Here is a 22,443-nt window from a genome sequence, read left to right as displayed (position 1 = left end):
GTGCTAACCACTGTGCTACCATGCCATCCGGGATTGAGCAAGTAATTTCACTGTTCAAGTCTGTTTGAAGTTAATGTGGCAACAAAATAATAGCGAAAGAGATGAGAGTGGGCAGAGAGATTAGGATTTGGAAGAGGGGACCGAGTGGGGAAATCATTGCAATGATTTAGATTTTGAGTGCACATCAGCACAGTATGTGAAAGCAATTGATTGCCGCCATATGGGGGAAGGTCAGTAGATATATAGGTCGAAGCTAAGTGCACATACTTTCCTTTTAAATAGTACCTGGCGTAAGGTAGCACTGATCGATGACACTTTGGGGGCAGTTTGTGCATCAACCTCTTCGGTGGGGGTCATCCTGGGGTATCAAAAGACCCAAACTGGGGCATCATTTAACTTGTTTGTCAATATATATTACAACCAGATCTTGTACTGAGCAGCATGATGTATCCTCTGTTTTATAGCTGGAGGTGGTGACACCGCAGAACCGTTCCCAAGAGATCCTGGTTTTATTTCCTGGAATTCACCTTTGCCGACCATGTTCAGCTGGATGTCCGTGATCATAGGAAACTTGCGTCTTTCAGTGAAGGATTGGCATCACTTTGGAGTGCCTGAATAAACCAAAGTCTTTTTCGTTGTATGGGACACAGAGCGTCACACGCCACACACCCACACACACAAAGGAGCTCTTGTATGTGATGTTTGGTCATTCTGCTATGCGAGAGCCCCAATATCCCATTGTGATAATCAGACAGAAATCTTTGTACATACAACAGGTGACAAAAAAAAGCACCGCCTTGCTGGATCGCGATACAGTATTTTAATAAACAATAATCAACGGTCACTAACAAATTCAATGAACTCAGGATAAACCTTTTTTACCCAGAGAGTGGGCGGCGCGGTAGCACAGTGGTTCGCACTGTTGCTTCACAGCTGCGGGGTCTCGGGTTCGATTCCCGGCTTGGGTGACGGTCTGTGCGGAGTCTGCACGTTCTCCCCGTGCCTGCGTGGGCTTCCTCCGGGTGCCCCGGTTTGCTCCCACAGTCCAAAGATGTGCGGGTTAGGTGGATTGGCCTTGCTAAATTGTGCCTTAGTGTCCAAAAAAAGTTAGGTCGGGTTACTGGGTTACGGGGATAGGGTGGAGATATGGGCTTAAGTGGGGTGCTCTTTCCGAGCGCCGGTGCAGACTCGATGGGCCGAATGGCCTCCTTCTGCACCGTAAGTTCTTTGATTCTGTGAATGGTGAGCACGTGGAACTCATTCCCATGCGGAGTGGTTGGGGCAAATAACACTGATGTTTTTCAGAGGAAGCTAGGTAACTAAGTAAAGGGGAGTGAGACAATGTCGAGTTACAGGGGGTTTTCATGGAGCATAAACCTTGGCACAGGCCTGTTGGACCGAATGACCTGTGTCTGTGATGTAGATTCTATGTAGTGTCACCATCCACCCCACTGGGAGAGTCAGTGGCTTAGTGGTAATATCACTAGATAAGTAATCCACAGGCCCAAACTAATGCTCTGAGGACATAGGTTCAAAGCCCACCAGCTGGAGACATTTCAATTCAATCCATGAAAATCTGGAACTGGAAGTTGATCTCCGTGACAGTGGCCATGAAACCAGTGTGTTGATTGTTGTAAAAGCCCATCGGGTTCATTAATGTCCTTTGGAAGGGAAATCTGCCGTCCCAACCCGGTCTGGCCTACATGTGACTCCAGACCCAATGTGGCCGACTCCTGACTACCCTCTGGAATGGCCTAGCGGTCCACTCGGCTCAAGGGCAGTTGGAGTTGGGCAGCAAATGTTGACCCTGCCAACGATGCCCACATCCCATGAACGAATAAATAAAAGAGTTTATTTACCTTGTCTTCTACACTTCCAGTTTTGATGCCCACTGGCCTCCTTAGCTTGCCACTGAATATTGTTGCTCATTTTAGCCTTAGTTTAATTGCTCTTGTTCTGTCACCTTTGCTCTTGAGTCGCCAGGTATCTTTCTGATACCGCCACGTGGTTCAAGTCTGAGTAATGATCAATAATCCAACACACCGCTTAGTAAGAGTTAAATCAACGCACATTTATTATATACAGCAATCAATACTTATACATTAATTCTACTTCTAAGCTACTTCCTACAACTAACAGGCCAATACTTAACTTTGGAAACGGCCCACCAGGTCAGGGAAACGAATAGCCTTTCGTATGGGTTCTGAGCCTGCGGGATTCAAAGCTGGTACAGGTCGATAGTCAGGAGTGCCTATCTCGTAGCGAGTGTTGGAGTAAGACTTGCGTTTCAGCAGAAGGGTCGCCAAGGGTGCGGAGAGGGGACGAAGGGAAGAAGGGTCGATTTGAACTTGGCCCCTATTCTTATAGTCCCCAGGGGCTTTCTGCCTTTCGGGGCGGACCTTGTACCTGGTTCCAAGTGATTGGACTTGGTCCCAATCACTTGGTTCCATATTCTCCAATGCTGGAGCAATTCCTTGATCGAGGGGTGGTCATTCACCTCTCTTTGTGTAAGCTCCTGCTGGCGCCGAAAAGTCTGGGTCGGCTTTGTGTTACTAATTTGTAGCATATTGTTCCCGGGATTGCTACTTACTATGCAGATGGCTGGTGTGTTGTTGTGTTGATGGCTGCAGGTATCGATTCGGTCTGGCTTCCCCAGAGGCAAATACACTGTTTTACCTGCAGCTGTCTGTTTGAGTCCTGTTGGCTGATTTTCCCATCAGCCTCTTCCGTTCGCCATTTTAAATCGGGGTTTGGCCATTCTAATCGGATGTTAGCCATTTTACATGGCTACAATATCGCATTTACTAGGGCGGCAGAGTGGTTACATAGAAGATAGGAGGAGGCCATTCGGCCCTTTGAGCCTGCTGCGCCATTCATCAGGGCCATGGCTGATCATCCAACTCCATAGCCTCATGCTGCCTTCTCCCCATAACCCTTGATCCCATTCGCCTCAAGTACCATATCTAGCCGCCTCTTGAATGTATTCAATGTCTTAGCCTCAACTACTTCCTGTGGTGGTGTGTAAGAGAACGACTTGCATTAATACAGCACCCTTCATGATCTTAGGGCGTCCAAAAGCACTCTATAGGTAACAAAATACTTTATGGCAGTGTTTTTAAAACTTTTTTTTGCCCGGGATCCATTTTTACCATCCGGACATTCTTCGCGGCCCACGCCAGCTGACCCATCATTTTCACTTGCCTTGAATGCAGCAGGTGAACCTGCTCGGTTCTCACATTCTCACTTGCTTTGTCATTCAATGTTACATTTCTGCTGAGGACGTCAGCTGGTGATTTAGGTTCTCGCTGCATCCTTTGAAAAAAGTCTTTGTCCTCGAACCTTCCATGCTTATTCTTCAGTTACCTGTGAATTTTGTGAGGGTTTTAATCTTTCATTTGCCAGTACGTCCCTCATATAACACACACGGGCTTTGCATCCTGATTTGCGTTCGCACAATTAACAAAGCCAGACCTCAAGAAATCACCTCTATTCTGCTTTCTTCCTGATTTCAGCTTCTTCTCAATGGGTTGCTCATCAGAGGCCCTGGAGCTCACAGCAGCACTGCTGGCAGCTTCAAAATGGAGGAATCTCTCTCGCGCCCAGAGCACGTGACCTACTCTCTGTCGCAGCTTCTGGAGAGAAGACTCCCATCGATTTATTAAAATAAATAAATAAATCTGCTCCTGGGTCAGCGCGCTGACGTCAGGAGGCGGCCTTCTGTTTTGCTGGGCTCCAGGCCTGCGCACTGCTGAGGGGGCATGCTGGCGCGGGATGGTTGGCATTTAAAAAAATAAAAGTATCCAATTTATTTCCAATTGGGGGCAATTCAGCTTGGCCAATCCACCTACCCTGCACATCTTTTTGGTTTGTGGGGGTGAAAACCCACGCAGGCACGGGGAGAATGTGCAAACTCCACACAGACAGTGACCCAGAGCCGGGATCGAACCCCGGTCCTCAGCGCTGTGAGGCAGCAGTGCTAAGCATTCTGAAAGCCGGTCGCCGCGGGCATTTTTGAATGCTGGTTGCAGACGTTGGGCACTTCCTCCCGCGATCGGGAACGCCGTGGCTGGGTCGTGGGCGGGTGTCGGGAGGGTCGCAAGCAAAGTTTGGCACGGAGCCATTTGCGGAGCTTATAGGACTGATGACCAAAGCTTAGTCAAAGCGCTAAGTTTTAAGGAGCATCTTAAAGGGCAGGAGAGGGGTGGAGCGGTTTGGGGCTAACATTCCAGGATTTCCTGAAGAGTGGTTAATATATACTTTTGACTGCATTGGTTCTTGCTCACGGTGGGAAAAGCTGAGTTTTCATGACTGCTTTCCCCCCACGTGGTTATTTGACCAAATTGAAAGGGATATCTAGGGGTCAGAATAAGCTCAGTATTTGTGATCGTAACAGTGAAATGTAGCTATTGTGTCGTTAGCTGATCAAGTTGCTCCACACCATCCAGGACAGAGCAGCACACTTTTTTTTATAAAATATTTTATTGAAAATTTTTGGTCAACCAACACAGTACATTGTGCATCCTTTACACAATATTATAACAACACAAATAACAATGACTTATTTTATAAACAGAAAATGAATAAATAATAAATAACAAAAATGAAAACTAACCCTAATTGGCAACTGCCTTATCACAAGTAACACTCTCCAAAAATATAATTTAACAGTCCAATATATAATTATCTGTAGCAACGACCTATACATATTATACAGTATATATTAACAACCCTGAGAATCCTTCTGGTTCCTCCTCCCTCTCTCTCCCCCCCCCCCCCCCCCCCCCCATCCTGGGCTGCTGCTGCTGCCTTATTTTTTCCATTCCATCTATCTTTCTGTGAGGTATTCGACGAACGGTTGCCACCGCCTGGTGAACCCTTGAGCCGACCCCCTTAGAACAAATTTAATCCGCTCTAGCTTTATAAACCCTGCCATGTCATTTATCCAGGTCTCCACCCCCGGGGGCTTGGCTTCTTTCCACATTAGCAATATCCTGCGCCGGGCTACTAGGGACGCAAAGGCCAAAACATCGGCCTCTCTCTCCTGCACTCCCGGCTCTTGTGCAACCCCAAATATAGCCAACCCCCAGCTTGGTTCGACCCGGACCCCCACTAATTTTGAAAGCACCTTTGTCACCCCCATCCAAAACCCCTGTAGTGCCGGGCATGACCAAAACATATGGGTATGATTCGCTGGGCTTCTCGAGCACCTCGCACACCTATCCTCCACCCCAAAAAATTTACTGAGCCGTGTTCCAGTCATATGTGCCCTGTGTAATACCTTAAACTGAATCAGGCTTAGCCTGGCACACGAGGACGACGAGTTTACCCTGTTTAGGGCATCTGCCCACAGCCCCTCCTCGATCTCCTCCCCCAGCTCTTCTTCCCATTCCCCTTTTAGTTCATCTACCATAGTCTCCCCTTCGTCCCTCATTTCCCTATATATATCTGACACCTTACCATCCCCCACCCATGTCTTTGAGATCACTCTGTCCTGCACCTCTTGTGTCGGGAGCTGCGGGAATTCCCTCACCTGTTGCCTCGCAAAAGCCCTCAGTTGCATATACCTGAATGCATTCCCTTGGGGCAACCCATATTTCTCGGTCAGCGCTCCCAGACTCGCGAACTTCCCATCCACAAACAGATCTTTCAGTTGCGTTATTCCTGCTCTTTGCCACATTCCATATCCCCCATCCATTCCCCCCGGGGCAAACCTATGGTTGTTTCTTATCGGGGACCCCCCCCAAGGCTCCAGTCTTTCCCCTATGCCGTCTCCACTGTCCCCAAATCTTCAGTGTAGCCACCACCACCGGGCTTGTGGTGTAGTTCCTCGGTGAGAACGGCAATGGGGCTGTCACCATAGCCTGTAGGCTAGTCCCCCTACAGGACGCCCTCTCTAATCTCTTCCACGCCGCTCCCTCCTCTCCCATCCACTTGCTCACCATTGAAATATTAGCGGCCCAATAATACTCACTTAGGCTCGGTAGTGCCAGCCCCCCCCCCAATCCCTGCTACGCTGTAAGAATCCCTTCCTCACTCTCGGGGTCTTCCCGGCCCACACAAAACCCATGATGCTCTTTTCAATCCTTTTAAAAAAAGCCTTCGTGATCACCACCGGGAGGCACTGAAACACAAAGAGGAATCTCGGGAGGACCACCATCTTAACCGCCTGCACCCTCCCTGCCAGTGACAGGGATACCATATCCCATCTCTTGAAATCCTCCTCCATTTGTTCCACCAACCGCGTTAAATTTAACCCATGCAATGTGCCCCAATTCTTGGCTATCTGGATCCCCAGGTAACGAAAGTCCCTTGTTACCTTCCTCAATGGTAGGTCCTCTATTTCTCTACTCTGCTCCCCTGGATGCACCACAAACAACTCACTTTTCCCCATGTTCAATTTATACCCTGAAAAATCCCCAAACTCCCCAAGTATCCGCATTATTTCTGGCATCCCCTCCGCCGGATCTGCCACATATAGTAACAAATCGTCCGCATACAAAGATACCCAGTGTTGTTCTCCTCCTCTAAGTACTCCCCATCCACTTCTTGGAACCCCTCAACGCTATCGCCAGGGGCTCAATCGCCAGTGCAAACAATAATGGGGACAGAGGGCATCCCTGCCTTGTCCCTCTATGGAGCCGAAAATATGCAGATCCCCGTCCATTCGTGACCACGCTCGCCATCGGGGCCCTATACAACAGCTGCACCCATCTAACATACCCCTCTCCAAAACCAAATCTCAACACCTCCCACAAATAATCCCACTCCACTCTATCAAATGCTTTCTCGGCATCCATCGCCACTACTATCTCCGTTTCCCCCTCTGGTGGGGGCATCATCATTACCCCTAACAGCCTCCGTATATTCGTGTTCAGCTGTCTCCCCTTCACAAACCCAGTTTGGTCCTCGTGGACCACCCCCGGGACACATTCCTCTATTCTCATTGCCATTACCTTGGCCAGGATCTTGGCATCTACATTTAGGAGGGAAATAGGTCTATAGGACCCGCATTGTAGCGGGTCCTTTTCCTTCTTTAAGAGAAGCGATATCGTTGCTTCAGACATAGTCGGGGGCAGTTGTCCCCTTTCCTTTGCCTCATTAAAGGTCCTCGTCAATACCGGGGCGAGCAAGTCCACATATTGTCTATAGAATTCAACTGGGAATCCATCCGGTCCCGGGGCCTTTCCCGCCTGCATGCTCCTAATTCCTTTCACCACTTCTTCTACCTCGATCTGTGCTCCCAGTCCCACCCTTTCCTGCTCTTCCACCTTGGGAAATTCCAGCCGATCCAAGAAGCCCATCATTCTCTCCCTCCCATCCGGGGGTTGAGCTTCATATAATTTTTTATAAAATGTCTTGAACACTCCATTCACTCTCTCCGCTCCCCGCTCCATCTCTCCTTCCTCATCCCTCACTCCCCCTATTTTCCTCTCTGCTCCCCTTTTCCTCAATTGGTGTGCCAGCAACCTGCTCGCCTTCTCCCCATATTCGTATTGTACACCCTGTGCCTTCCTCCATTGTGCCTCTGCAGTGCCCGTAGTCAGCAAGTCAAATTCTACATGTAGCCTTTGCCTTTCCCTGTACAGTCCCTCCTCCGGTGCTTCCGCATATTGTCTGTCCACCCTCAAAAGTTCTTCCAGCAACCGTTCCCGTTCCTTACTCTCCTGCTTCCCTTTATGTGCCCTTATTGATATAATCTCCCCTCTAAACACCGCCTTCAGCGCCTCCCAGACCACTCCCACCTGGACCTCCCCATTATCATTGAGTTCCAAGTACTTTTCAATGCACCCCCTCACCCTTAGACACACACCCTCATCTGCCATTAGTCCCATGTCCATTCTCCAGGATGGGCGCCCTCCTGTTTCCTCCCCTATCTCCAAGTCTACCCAGTGTGGACCGTGATCCGAAATGGCTATAGCCATATACTCCGTTCCCCTCACCTTCGGGATCAATACCCTTCCCAGCACAAAAAAGTCTATTCGCGAGTAGACTTTATGGACATAGGAGAAAAACGAGAACTCCTTACTCCTCGGTCTGCTAAATCTGCACGGGTCTGCACCTCCCATCTGCTCCATAAAATCTTTAAGTACCTTGGCTGCTGCCGGTCTCCTTCCAGTCCTGGACTTCGACCTATCCAGCCCTGGTTCCAACACCGTATTAAAATCTCCCCCCATTATCAGCTTTCCCATCTCTAGGTCCGGAATGCGTCCTAGCATCCGCCTCATAAAATTGGCATCATCCCAGTTCGGGGCATATACGTTTACCAAAACCACCTTCTCCCCCTGTAGTTTGCCACTCACCATCACGTATCTGCCCCCGTTATCCGCCACTATAGTCTTTGCCTTGAACATTACCCGCTTCCCCACTAATATAGCCACCTCCCTGTTTTCCGCATCTAGCCCCGAATGGAACACCTGCCCCACCCATCCTTTGCGTAGCCTAACCTGGTCTATCAGTTTCAGGTGCGTTTCCTGTAACATAACCACATCTGCCTTAAGTTTCTTAAGGTGTGCGAGTACCCGTGCCCTCTTTATCGGCCCGTTCAGCCCTCTCAAGTTCCACGTGATCAGCCGGGTTGGGGGGCTTCCTACCCCCCCCCCCCCCCTTGTCGATTAGCCATCCCCTTTTTCCAGCTCCTCACCCGGTTCCCACGCAGCTGTATCTCCCCCAGGCGGTGCCCCCCCGCTCATCCCCTCCCATACCAGCTCCCCCCTCTCCCCAGCTGCAGCAACCCAGTAAACTCATTTTTCCCCCCCTCTTCGCCCCCCACATTCGCCCCACCACTTTGTTCAAACGTTCTTTTTAATAACCCGCTCATTCCAGTTTTTCTTCCACAATAAAAGTCCACGCTTCATCCGCCGTCTCAAAGTAGTGGTGCCTCCCTCGATATGTGACCCACAGTCTTGCCGGTTGCAGCATTCCAAATTTTATCTTCTTTTTATGAAGCACCGCCTTGGCCCGATTAAAGCTCGTCCTCCTTCTCGCCACCTCCGCACTCCAGTCTTGATAAACGCGGATCACCGCGTTCTCCCATTTACTGCTCCGAGTTTTCTTTGCCCATCTAAGGACCATTTCTCTATCCTTAAAACGGAGGAATCTCACCACTCTGGCTCTGGGAATTTATCCTGCTCTCGGTCCTCGCGCCATCACTCGGTATGCTCCCTCCACCTCCAACGGATCCGCCGGGGCCTCCGCTCCCATTAATGAGTGCAGCATCGTGCTCACATATGCCCCGACGTCCGCTCCCTCCGCACCTTCAGGAAGACCAAGAATCCTCAAGTTGTTCCTCCTTGCGTTGTTCTCCAGTGCCTCCAACCTTTCCACACATCGTTTCTGATGTGCCTCATGCATCTCCGTCTTCACCACCAGGCCCTGTATGTCGTCCTCATTCTCGGCTGCCTTTGAGTTCACGACCCGAAGCTCCCGCTCCTGGGTCTTTTGTTCCTCCTTTAGCCCTTCGATCGCCTGTAGTATCGGGGCCAACAGCTCTTTCTTCATTTCCTTTTTGAGCTCTTCCACACAGCATTTCAAGAACTCTTGTTGTTCAGGGCCCCATGTTAAACTGCCACCTTCCGACGCCATCTTGGTTTTTGCTTGCCTTCCTTGCTGCTGTTCTAAAGGATCCACTGCAATCCGGCCACTTTCTCCTCCTTTTTTCATCCGTATCCAGGGGGGATTCCCTTCTGGTTTACCGCACAGTGTTTTTAGCCGTCAAAATTGCCGTTGGGGCTCCTATCAAGAGCCCAAAAGTCCGTTTCACCGGGAGCTGCCGAAACGTGCGACTCAGCTGGTCATCGCCGCACCCGGAAGTCCGACAGAGCAGCACACTTGACGAATGCCCCATCCGCCACCTTAAATACTCACTCTCTGCTACTGATACGAGTGGTAGCAGTTTGCCCATCTACTGCAAAACCCGCCAAAGTTCCTGATGTGTTGGGTGCTTTGGATCCATGGAACACATACAGGCCACCAACACTTAAAATAGTGCAACACTATTTTATTAAGCTAGAAACTGTTGAACATGCTTTCACTGTGGGTTAACACGATGTCAGATTAAACTAAAGACCTATGCCTATCCTAACCAGTCTATGCACTCAGCACATGGTGAAGATCTGTGCTGTAAGCTGTAAGCTCTGTCCTGAGAGACTGCACCCCGAATGAGCGGGAAAACTGATGCCCTCTGTCTTTATAGTGAGTGTGCTCTAACTGGTGATTGGCTGCGGTGTGTGTGTTGATTGGTCTTGCTGTGTGTCCATCAGTGTGTGTGTCTGCACCATGATATATGGTGTATATTATGACAGTTCCTTCCTCAGCACTCTCTAAATCTGTTACCTCTGCGACCGAGAACAGAGGCGGCAGATACATGGGAACACCATCACCAGAAAGCCATCTACGAAGAAGTCACGCGCCATCCTGACTTGAAACTATATCGTTGTTCGGGGCTGGTTTAGCACACTGGGCTAAATAGCTGGCTTTTAAAGCAGACCAAGGCAGGCCAGCAGCACGGTTCAATTCCCGTACCAGCCTCCCCGAACAGGTGCTGGAATGTGGCGACTAGGGGCTTTTCACAGTAACTTCATTTGAAGCCTACTTGTGACAAGCGATTTTCATTTCATTTCCTTCCCTGTTGCTGGCTTAAAACATTACTGTGGGTGTACCCACGCCACATGGACTTTGGTGAGTCAAGATGCACCACCTTTTCAAGACCAGTTAAGGGATGGGGAATAAATGATGGCCTTGGAACAAATAAAAGAAAACTTACATGTAAGCTTAAGACTGACTAGAAGATTTGGTTCATATTCTGATGTTAGTAAGGAAATCCCTGGCATCTATAATGGCTCTGCTTTTTCTGCCATATTTCTCTCTTTCCAACCTCATTCCCTTGTTAACAGAGTTGTGGGAGACTTCCAGTGGCGGTATGTAGGAGGAAGACACACACGAGGTGGCTCTCGCTAGGGTAGGGTCTTTTTTTAGATCATCTCCCCCAGTCTCTGGGTGCATTTCTATTCAAAAACCCACTTATTTAAGGCAATAAGGTGGCGACATCGGGGATATGCCCAGGATGATCAGGGGGATAAAGCCTGATAGAGGTAATTCGTCATCTGAATCGGAGGCTTCGAGGGACTCCTCATAGGAGGAAATGGAGAAGACAGCTCTGTGACTCTGGCCACTCTACTAACGGCCGAGATGCTTACCAGCATCTTGCCAGTGGAATTTGAGAAGCGAAGGCGGGTAGTTTTGGGGGACCTCCGGAGGTCGATAGAAGAGGGCTTGGCTCCCATTAGGTTGCCGTTGGAGGAGACGGTAAAAACAGATGGCGCTGCGATGCAAGGCATGGAGGCTGCCCTTTCGAGGCACAGTGGCCAGATTGTCTCCCTGGACGTGGAGATGTCGCTGATGGCTGAGGCGAATAAAGCGCTGAAGGCTAAATTGAATGATCTGGAGAATAGTTCCAGGAGGCAAAATATCCATGTTGTGGGGATTTCAGAGGAATGGAAGGCCCAACACCCAAAGAGTACTTTGTCGAGATGGTGTTGGAGGGTGGACCTGTGACCCTTCCTGAGCTGGATCGTGTCCTTTTTCTGTTAGCATTTCTCTTCACTCTGGGCGGGGTTCACCCTGCTAGCCGAAGAGTTAGCTAACAAGTGGTGTGGTGGGGGTGACTGCAGCTCATTATGTTAGTTTTGCTGTAGATAATGAGCTAATTAGAAGTAGCTTTTCGTGGTTTTTGTTTGCTTTACTGTTTTTTGTATGTACGTTTGGATGTGGTACTGTTCGAAGTGCAGCACGGTAGCACAGTGGTTAACACAGTTGCTTCACAGCTCTAGGGTCCCAGGTTCGATTCCCGGCTTGGGTCACTGTCTGTGTGGAATTTGCACGTTCCCCCTGTGTCTGGGTGGGTTTCCTCCGGGTGCTCCGGATTTCTCCCACAGTCAAAAGATATGCAGGTTAGGTGGATTGGCCATGCTAAATTGCCCTTAGTGTCCAAAATGGTTGGGTGGGTTACTGGGTTATGGGGATAGGGTGGAGGTGTGGTCTTGGGTAGGGTGCTCTTTCCAAGGGCTGGTGCAGACCCGATGGGCCGAATGGCATCCTTCTGCACTGTAAATTCTATGAGACTGGGGAAAGGGGTGTGTGGGCAAGGGGTAGTTTGTTGTTGGTGATTGCAAATCTTTGATTAGTGGGTTTGGTGGACATCTTGGGTGGGCCTGGTTGCTGAACTTTCTATGTCGTTGTTGGATAATCCCTCTTGGGGGCAATGGCTGACTCCGGATCGAGGAATGGTGGGAGACCCCCAATTTGTTTGATCGCCTGGTATGTCGGAGTTTGAATGGCTCAGTGCACAGGTCGAGGTATTTGCACACCTTAAAAATTTGAGAGGGCAGCGCGGTGGCGCAGTGGGTTAGCCCTGTTGCCTCACTGCGCCGAGGTCCCGGGTTCAATCCCGGCTCTGGGCCACTGTCCGTGCGGAGTTTGCACATTCTCCCCGTGTCTGTGTGGGTTTCGCCCCCACAACCCAAAGATGTGCAGGCGAGGTGGATTGGCCACGCTAAATTGCCCCTTAATTGGAAAAAAAAATGAATTGGTGGCCACTTTCGGGGTACCAGACTGGGGTGAAGGCCGATGTCCTCACCTTTGTCTCGTTAGTAGCTCGGAGACATGTTCTGCTTGGGTGGAGGTCTCCTACTCTGCCCAGTGCCTCGGATTGGTTGGGTGACCTCATGTCATTCTTGCATTTGGAGCAGCTCAAGTACACCATCAGAGGGTCGGTGGAAGGGTTCTACCCAAGATGGACACCATTCATTTCCTTTTTTTAAAGAGTTCGTCACCGTCAGTTGTTAAAGGGTTTGGTTTAATGTTGAGGGGTTTAAGTTAGTGTGGGCTCTTGATTGTATTCTCTGCATTGTAATTTGTATTAGCTGTTTCATTTTATTGTGTTTATAATGAAAAATCTTTAGTAAAAATACTTTTTAAAGTATCAGAGCAGAATTATGACCTCCGCCATTGCTACTATTGAGTTGATGGCAAGGGGCTGTGGCAAAACAGATGACACTAATTTTACTTTAGGGAACATTGTGGCTGAGGCCTGTTGACCCCCTTAGGGTCTCCCAAAGTGGTTGACAACCAACAGAAGGTAGCTGATGTAAGTGGCCTGAATCTACTGTCTCACCCTCACTGTCGGAAATGTTTGTCCTTCATTGTAAACACATTAATCATATTGCAAAAGTAGAATGACAGGGTTGGTATTCTGCGGGACTGAGTTAGGCTAAAAAATGTTCCTCCTATCATATTACCTTGTGATGTTGAAAAAAAATGTTGTTGTTTTCAGAAGACTATTGCGGCAACACTATGTGGACAGGACAAAGCCAAGCTGTCAACAATTTTATTTACAAAAAAAACCAAATAACTCACATTATGGAAAACAACATTGAGCTGGATTGAATTTTCGGCTGTAATATAGGATTTAGTGCTGTTGGCAACACTCTTGAATTTTATACAACCAAGGATGCTGGAAAAACCCAGCTGGTCAGTTGCCATTTGCAGAGGGAAACAGAGTTAATGTCTCAGGTCAATGAGAGAGGAAAGAAATGTAAGACTTTTTAAGCCAGGAAGACAAGAGGGGCAAGAAGACCAAAGGAGAAGGTATGTAGAACATAGATCGAACATACAGTGCAGAAGGAGGCCATTTGGCCCATCACGTCTGCACCGACCCACTTAAGCCCTCACTTCCACCCTATCCCATAACCCAACAACCCCTCCCATCCTTTTTGGACACTAAGGGCAATTTAGTGCGGCCAATCCACCTAATCTGCACGTCTTTGGACTGTGGGAGGAAACTGGAGCACCCGGAGGAAACCCACACAGACACGGCGAGAACGTGCAGACTCTGCACAGACAGTGACCCAGCAGGGAATCGAACCTGGGACCCTGGCGCTTTGAATCCACAGTGCTATCCACTATACTACCATGCTGCCCCTGGTGGGGTTGGAAGGTGAAATAGTTTGTTACGCCCACTGGCTTGACATTGCCAACAGGAGAGAATCTAACCATCGACCCTTGACCTATGGCATTACCATTGCTGAATCCCCCACTATCAAATCCTGGTGGCCCAAGCTGCCCACCCACCCTGACTTGGAAATATATCGCTGTTCATTCACTGTCACTGGGTCCAAATCCTGGAACTCCTTCCCTGACAGCACTGTGGGTGTACCTACACCACATGGATTGCAGAGAGTCAAGAAGGCAGCTAGGCACCAACTCCTTGAGGGCAATTGCAATAAATGCTGTCTGAGCCAGCGGCACCACATCTCAAGAATGAATTTTTTAAAAAACCTTCAAAATATCCGAGCCCTTCCAATTCTGGCCTAATGTGCATTCCAAATTATAATAAGTCCACCATTGTTGGCTGAGCCTCCAGTTGCCTGGGACTCAGGCTCTAGAATCCCTTCCCTTCACCTCTCCTCCATTTTACCTCGCTTTGATCATTTAAGACATTTCTTAAAAGCCTTCCTGTAGGCTATCTGAGCTAATTTAAAAAATAATATATATTTTTATCCTCCTTTTTCCCATTTTCATCCAAATTTACACCCACCAACAATCACCGATAACAAATACAATATCAATCCCCTGGCCAACAATTCCTTACCCACCAACCCCCAAACAACTCTCAACATTTTAAATACAAACATCAAAGAAAAAGATTCAGGAATCCACCATCCACCCCTTACATAGTCACCAATAACACACAGTCCAACCCCCCCCCCCCCCCCCGCTCCGCCTCCAATTCTTGAAAGTGTGTAATAAACAAAGCCCATGAATTGTGGAACCTTTCATCCTAGGGGCTGGTTTAGCACTGGGCTAAATTGCTGGCTTTGAAAGCAGAACAAGGCAAGCCAGCAGCACGGTTCAATTCCTGTACCAGCCTCCCCGAACAGGCGCCGGAATGTGGCGACGAGGGGCTTTTCACAGTAACTTCATTTGAAGCCTACTTGTGACAATAAGTGATTTTCATTTTCATTTCATCCCCCCCCCCCCCCCCCGGGCCAACTCATTTTGTTGAAGGTGCTATGCAGATACAAGATGTTGTTAAGGTGCCACGACCGGTCAGTAGCGTGACGGACCAAGAGTTGGAAAGGGGGACAGGTGTTCCATTTTTGAGCTCAGTATGAAATCTTACAACACGGGTTAAAGTCCAACAGGTTTATTTGAAATCACTAGCTTTCGGAGCGTAGCTCCATCAGGTGGGCTGGCAGGGGAGACCCAATGGCTGCCCCCGCTCCCCAAAATTCCTATATTCCCATGTTGCTGGGGAATAGGGTGCATTGAGTGAGAGGGACAAGGCCTGGTGTCCTCTTTGGCCAGTCCAGAGGGAGCCAGGCCCTCTAGTGTAGAGGGTGCTGGCCCTTTAAGACCTGCCAATCAAACCTGGCGCTTACATAAGGACAGGAAATGACGCGCGGGCCAGCGCTTTCTGCAAAAACAAACCATTGCAAAGCTGCAGTCAGTCAGTCAGACCCTCACTCTCCCATCCCCGGGGAATGCAACGGCTTGCAAATTGGTCAATGCATAAAGTGAAAGAGATTTTAAGCCCCCTCCCAGCCTTCCTTTCCCCCCCACCCCAAAGAAAGGGGGTGGGGACTATTTTGCGGGCGGCGGAGAGGCACGGCCGGAGCGCGCAGGGTAAACAGACCCAGCGGAGAGGCGAGGAGAAAAAAAAACCGTTAGTGAGTGCCGGGCTGGGGGCGGGGCTACCGCTCCAATCCCAACCTCGGTGGGAGGGGGAAGGATTCACCCCCCCGGCCCCAGCCCGAATTTCCCCCATCGCTGACTGGGAGGGGGAGAGGCATGCGGCGGCCAATCGCTCGGGGTGGGGAGGAGAAGGGACGCACTCTTTGGCGGGGGCGGAGGCTGACGCCGCGGGGGTGACGCGGTGCTATATAAACGGAGCTGCGGCGGCGGCGGCTCCTCAGTTGGGTCGACGGCGAGCGGTCGGTGGGGCTGGGCGGGTCAAACAATAACCACCGTTAACATGACAAAAGAAGCAATAAAGACGCCACATAAATCTCCGTAGCCGGGAGGAGGAGGGAATAACACTCCACTCTAGAGGAAGGCTTGAATTCGACCCGACTTTATACACACACATATATATATCAAATCTATTTAATACTAAGGATGCGTAGAAACCAGGCTCCAGTGGATTATGGTGGGAGCGCTGCCGATTGTTCAGAGCCGCTGGCGGTCACTGGGTTTTGCCGTGCGAGTTATTCTCTGAGGGAGGAAGAAACCTTGCCAGCGACAGCTGCGTCCTCAGTCTCTCCGGTCAGCACTGCCCCGCTCTCTCCTGTCTCCTCTTAGCCCCTGTCCCCCTCTCTCTGTCCCTGTCTCCCCCACCATCTCTCTCTGTCCCTGACCCCCCCTCTCCCTCAGACCCCCTCACTCTGTCCCTGTCCCCTCTCTCTGTCCCTGACCCCCCATCTCTCTCTGTCCCTGCCCCCCCCATCTCTCTGTCCCTGTGCCCCCCATCTCTCTCTGTCCCTGTCCCCCCATCTCTCTCTGTCCCTGTCCCCCCCCCAACTCTCTCTGTCCCTGTCCCCCTCTCTCTCTGTCCCTGGCTCCCTCTCTCTCTGTCCCTGACCTCCCTCTCACTGACCCCTTCTCTCTGTCACTGACCCCCCTTCACTCTGTTCCTGACCCCCCTTCTCTCTGTCCCTGACCCCCCTCTCTCTGTCCCTGACCCCCCCTCTCTCTGTCCCTGACCCCCCCTCTCTCTGTCCCTGACCCTCCCCTCTCTCTGTCCCTGACCCTCCCCTCTCTCTGTCCCTGACCCTCCCCTCTCTCTGTCCCTGACCCTCCCCTCTCTCTGTCCCTGACCCTCCCCTCTCTCTGTCCCTGACCCCCCCTCTCTCTGTCCCTGACCCCCCCTCTCTCTGTCCCTGACCCCCCCTCTCTCTGTCCCTGACCCCCCCTCTCTCTGTCCCTGACCCCCCCTCTCTCTGTCCCTGACCCCCCCCCCCACCCTCTCTGTCCCTGACCCCCCCCCCCACCCTCTCTGTCCCTGACCCCCCCTCTCTGTCCCTGATCTCTCCCCCCCCCCCCCTCTCTGACTCCCCCTCTCTGTCCCATTCCCCCTCTCTTTCTGCCCCTCTGTCGCTGTACGCCTCTCTGTCCTCTCTCTATCCCCCCTCTCTCTCTCTCTGACCCCCTCCCTTTCTCTGTCCCCCCCTCTCTCTCTGTCAACCCTCTCTGTCCCTCCCCTCTCCTTGTCCCTCTCTGTCCTCTCTCTCTTGTCCTGTCCCTCTCTGCCCTGGCTGGCCATGGACGTGGTGGGGGATTTCGAGTACAACAGGAAAGACCTCATAGGACACGGAGCCTTTGCTGTGGTCTTTAAAGGCCGCCACAGGAAGGTAATGAGCCGGGGGGTGGGCTGGGCTGTCTCGGGTATTTGAACGTTTGTTATTGTTGCCTTCTGTCCCCCCAAAAACCCTTCCTAAACCCCTACCTCGCAAACTCTTCCTAAACCCCTATCCCCCCCCAAACCCTTCCTAAACCCCCACCCCCAAACCCTTCCTAAACCCCTACCCCCAAACCCTTCCTAACCCCCAAACCCTTCCTAAACCCCCACCCCCCAAACCCTTCCTAAACCCCTGCCCCCCCCCAAACCCTTCCTAAACCCCTACCCCCAAAACCTTCCTAAACCCCATCCCCCCCAAACCCTTCCTAAACCCTTACCTCCCCAAACCCTTCCTAAACCCCCAACCCCCTCAAACCCTTCCTGAACCCCTATCCCCCCCAAATCCTCCCCAACGACTCGAGTTGCTGGCAAGCTCTGTAGACATTTGTGAATTGTCGTCTGTACTCTTGTGTGCAAATCTGTGGGCTCTTCTGGTATTTTCCCCCAGACTTAACTGGTACAAAATTGTAATAAATGCAACTTTAATGTACAGTGCTGAGTTATACAGCTTTAATGTGCAGTGCTGAATGGTAATACAACTTCCAACGTTCAGTGCTAAGTTATGATACAGCTTGGTCATGGTAGCTTTATTGTACAGTGTTTAGTTATACAGTTTTAATGTATAGTGCTAAGTTATGGTACAGCTTTAATGTACACTGCTGTTACAGTACAGCTTTAATGTACAGTGCTAAGTTATGGTACAGCTTTAATGTACAGCGCTAAGTTATGGTACAGCTTTAATGTACAGCGCTAAGTTATGGTACAGCTTTAATGTACAGTGCTAAGTTATGGTACAGCTTTAATGTACAGCGCTAAGTTATGGTACAGCTTTAATGTACAGCGCTAAGTTATGGTACAGCTTTAATGTACAGCGCTAAGTTATGGTACAGCTTTAATGTACAGCGCTACGCTATGGTACAGCTTTAATGTACAGTTCTAAGTTATGATACAGCTTTAATGTACTGCTGTTGCAGTACGGCATTAATGTACAGCGCTAAGGTATGGTACAGCTTTAATGTACAGCACTAAGTTGTAGTTTTAATGTACAGTGCTAAGTTATGAAACAGCTTTAATGTACAGCGCTAAGTTATGGTACAGCTTTAATGTACAGTGCTTAGTTGGGGTACAGCACTAAGTTATGGTACAGTTTTAATGTACAGCGCTAAGTTATGGTACAGCTTTAATGTACAGCGCTAAGTTATGGTACAGCTTTAATGTACAGCGCTAAGTTATGGTACAGCCTTAATGTACAGCACTAAGTTATGATACACTTTAATATACAGCACTAAATTGTGGTGCATCTTTAGTGCACAGCGCTACATTATGGTACAGATTTAATGTAAAGTGCTAAGTTATGGTACAGCTTTAATCTACAACACTAAGTTGTGGTACAGCTTTCATGCACAGTGCTACGCTATGGTACAGCTTTAATGTACAGTTCTAAGTTATGATACAGCTTTAATGTACTGCTGTTGCAGTACGGCATTAATGTACAGCGCTAAGGTATGGTACAGCTTTAATGTACAGCACTAAGTTGTAGTTTTAATGTACAGTGCTAAGTTATGAAACAGCTTTAATGTACAGCGCTAAGTTATGGTACAGCTTTAATGTACAGTGCTTAGTTGGGGTACAGCACTAAGTTATGGTACAGTTTTAATGTACAGCGCTAAGTTATGGTACAGCTTTAATGTACAGCGCTAAGTTATGGTACAGCTTTAATGTACAGCGCTAAGTTATGGTACAGCCTTAATGTACAGCACTAAGTTATGATACACTTTAATATACAGCACTAAATTGTGGTGCATCTTTAGTGCACAGCGCTACATTATGGTACAGATTTAATGTAAAGTGCTAAGTTATGGTACAGCTTTAATCTACAACACTAAGTTGTGGTACAGCTTTCATGCACAGTGCTAAGTTATGATACAGCTTTAACGTACAGCACTACGTTATGATACAGCTTTAATATACAGTGCTAAATTATAATAAAAGCAGCTTTGCTTGGCAGCATGGAGGCACAGTGGTTAGCACTGCTGCCTCACCGCGCCGGGGTCCCAGGTTCGATCCTGGCTCTGTCCGTGTGGAGTTTGCGCATTCTCCCCGTGTTTGCATGGGTTTTGCCCCTACAATCCAAAGATGTGCCGGGTAGGTGGATTGGCCATGCTAAATTGCCCTGAAATGGAAAAAATTAAATTAAAAAAAGGCCCAGTAGATGACAATTTGCTAACGTGGGCTGGGTGAAAGTTTCCACTCTATGTGTAGCAATACATAACTTGAGACGATACAGATGAAAAATTGTTAAAATTGAAGAGATAATTCATGGTTAAGTACAAGCCTCTTGACATTGGTGGTTGTAGATCAGTTGGATTGTAGTTGGGCATGTTGTACCGTTGCAGAATATAGAAATCGCATAGCCTGTTTTTTGTCGCTGTGAGAGAGGATTTCAGTGTTCTTCCAGTAAATCGCACACGATCACTACTTTCTGGCTGCCTTTCCAGAACCATACACACAGGACTCAGCATTAGCATCTTATGTGTATTTGGGCATGTGACAGGAACTCTGAATGTCCCACCATGCAAAGTCACTTTGTTGTCCCCCTTGAATACTATCAGGGAGGTGCAAACTTAAGTGACTGCACCCTGGCTGTAACATATGTACATAGATGTTGGTTGAGGAAGCATTGAGTAAAGTTACATTGTCCCTGCTGATATTCACTGTAATGGATGACACACGGGCATGAGGGAGGTAGAAGAGGGTACCTGCCACTTGTGGAAGCCTACATTAAGGATGATGGGAGCAAAGATTCTGCTTTGCTACAAAGCAGAAATAAATCTAGTCACACTTGTGCTGAGCTGAGCAAATGTGTCGACTTCCTGCCATTTGATCATTTTGGGGGTGATACCAAATACAAGTGACTAGTGAGTATGATTTTTAAAATTATTTTTGCCGTTTTATATTAGTGACCTAGTTTCTCCTTGAGTTTTGCCACTTTGGGATGTGCATTGCACGAGTAACCGCTGATAGCTCAACAAATAATCGTTCTTACATGGCCCTTGACAGTGGGTAGTAACCAGATGCCTGATCAGGGGCTGGTTTAGCACAGGGCTAAATCGCTGGCTTTTAAAGCCGACCAAGGCAGGCCAGCAGCTTCATGGCCCATAATAATAATCTTTATTGTCACAAGTCGGCTTACATTAACACTGCAATGAAGTTACTGTGAAAATCCCCTAGTCACCACATTCCGGCGCCTGTTCGGGTACACAGAGGGAGAATTCAGAATAATAATAATCGCTTATTGTCACAAGTAGGCTTCAATGAAGTTACTGTGAAAAGCCCCTAGTCGCCACATTCCGGCGCCTGTTTGGGGAGGCCGGTACGGGAATTGAACCGTGCTGCTGGCATTGTTCTGTATTATAAGCCAGCAATTTAGCCAACTGTGCTAAACCAGCACGCCACAGGGAATGTTCAAATTATCTAACAGCACATCTTTCGGGACGTATGGGAGGCAAATGGAGCACCCGGAGGAAACCCACGCAGACACACACACAATGTGCAGATTCCGTACAGACAGTGACCCAAGTGGGAATCGAACCTGGGACCCTGGAGCTGTGAAGCAACAGTGCTACCGTGCTGCCTCTAGCTACACAAATCATGGGTTTATCCATTCAAGTTATTGGAGATCCCAATTTTGGATTTGTTTCAACAACAATGTCCGTTTCTCAACAAAAGGCCGAAAGGCATCAGTCTGCTAATGTTACTGTCAGCATGTGTTAAGCATGTAAGAATAGTGCAGGATGTCAAATCATTAAATTTCTCTTTGTTTGGGCAGAACTAGAACTGTACTTTGGCTTCTAGTGTAAATGGTGTACTACGATTGCAATGTGTTCCTTAGCTGTGTTCAGATTCATTTTTATTTTAAAGGGATACTTAAGTAAACGTTTACAATAGAGTAATGATTATAGAGTTTATGTAAAATTAACATTATTCTGACAAGGTCTGCAAGGATTTTATGGTAAGGTGTCCCGTGAGTTGGTGCATAATGAACCTGACTAGTGAATAGTGGAATATGCACATGAGATCTGTCCCATAGTGGTGGAAAGATGCCAGACAGAAGACAGTTAGTTGCCTCCTATGGTATCTCCAGGATATTGAAAATCCGTCACATTTATGGCGTGTATGCATGTAAAATGTCATAAACAGCAAGTTAGATGGTTGAACATTTAACACTGTTTTGCCTGGATTTTGGTAGAACTCTGTTCTGATTGATTGTTTCAGGGTTCTTTTGTGTCCACCTGAAGATCAGACGGCTGGAGCCTTGATTTAGGATCCTTTCCAAGACACACTACCCCTGGCAATGCAGCACTCCCTCAGTATGATACTCCAATGTCAGCTTGGCTTAAGTATGTATCTGATTCCTGGTGTGGAGCTTGAGCCCATAACCTCCTCACTCGAGGAAAATGTGGTACCAGTTGAGCCGCCGAGCTGATTTTTGAGAGTCTCGCCATATGATTCCCAGTATATGTTTTAACGATCGTCAACCCATTCGAAGGGCAATGAAGGGATTCACTTCCTTGCAAAACAAAGTGCGGCTTCCCATTCGTAAAATGGCTTTCTTTCCCGTATTGTCATCCACCCCTGTTAATCGGGGTAGAGATAACTAGAGATTTGACTTGGGGCTTCATTCCTGCTGCTGCAGACCTTGATTTTTGCTCCTTTGCTTCAGTAACTGCACAGAAAAGCTATTTAATAAAATACTGCACAAACTGGCACAATCTTTTTCTTCATGGGATTTGTCCAGAAGGAGAAAATCTGACATCAAAGTAATTGGTCTTGGTTTAGCCATTGTGGGTTTATTGGAGAGTATTGGTCATTTTGGATCAACAATGCTGATTCTTGCCATGATGTCCTTGATGCTGGCGTGACCACTTGCGCGCTGCTGGTGGTGTGACCGCTCACGCGCTGCTGCTGGTGTGACCGCTTGCGCGCTGCTG

The 22,443-nt window shown here is 48.8% G+C and overlaps 2 protein-coding genes across 5 annotated transcripts in view; both read left to right on the top strand.

Moving 5' to 3' along the window:
- Positions 1–852, top strand: part of nle1 (notchless homolog 1 (Drosophila)) — a 46,021-nt gene extending 45,169 nt beyond the window's left edge. Inside the window, 1 exon segment of the mRNA XM_072469869.1 lies at positions 465–852. Within this exon segment, the coding sequence (XP_072325970.1) occupies positions 465–477 (13 nt within the window). The 3' untranslated portion in view covers positions 478–852.
- A 16,257-nt stretch (positions 853–17,109) lies between these two features.
- ulk2 (unc-51 like autophagy activating kinase 2) overlaps positions 17,110–22,443 on the top strand; it is a 130,129-nt gene continuing 124,795 nt past the window's right edge. For 3 of the 4 annotated variants that reach the window (XM_072469864.1, XM_072469865.1, XM_072469867.1), the window contains exon 1: positions 17,110–17,405. In XM_072469864.1, coding sequence (XP_072325965.1) covers positions 17,316–17,405 — 90 coding nt within the window. In that variant the 5' untranslated portion in view covers positions 17,110–17,315. The remainder of the gene's footprint in view (positions 17,406–22,443) is intronic. The other variant, XM_072469868.1, reaches the window with a different exon arrangement.

This window comes from Scyliorhinus torazame, chromosome 12 (genome assembly GCF_047496885.1).
Source record: "Scyliorhinus torazame isolate Kashiwa2021f chromosome 12, sScyTor2.1, whole genome shotgun sequence".
NCBI lineage: Eukaryota > Metazoa > Chordata > Chondrichthyes > Carcharhiniformes > Scyliorhinidae > Scyliorhinus > Scyliorhinus torazame.
Note: the sequence above shows the minus strand (reverse complement) of the source record. Positions and strands in the feature narration are given on the sequence as shown.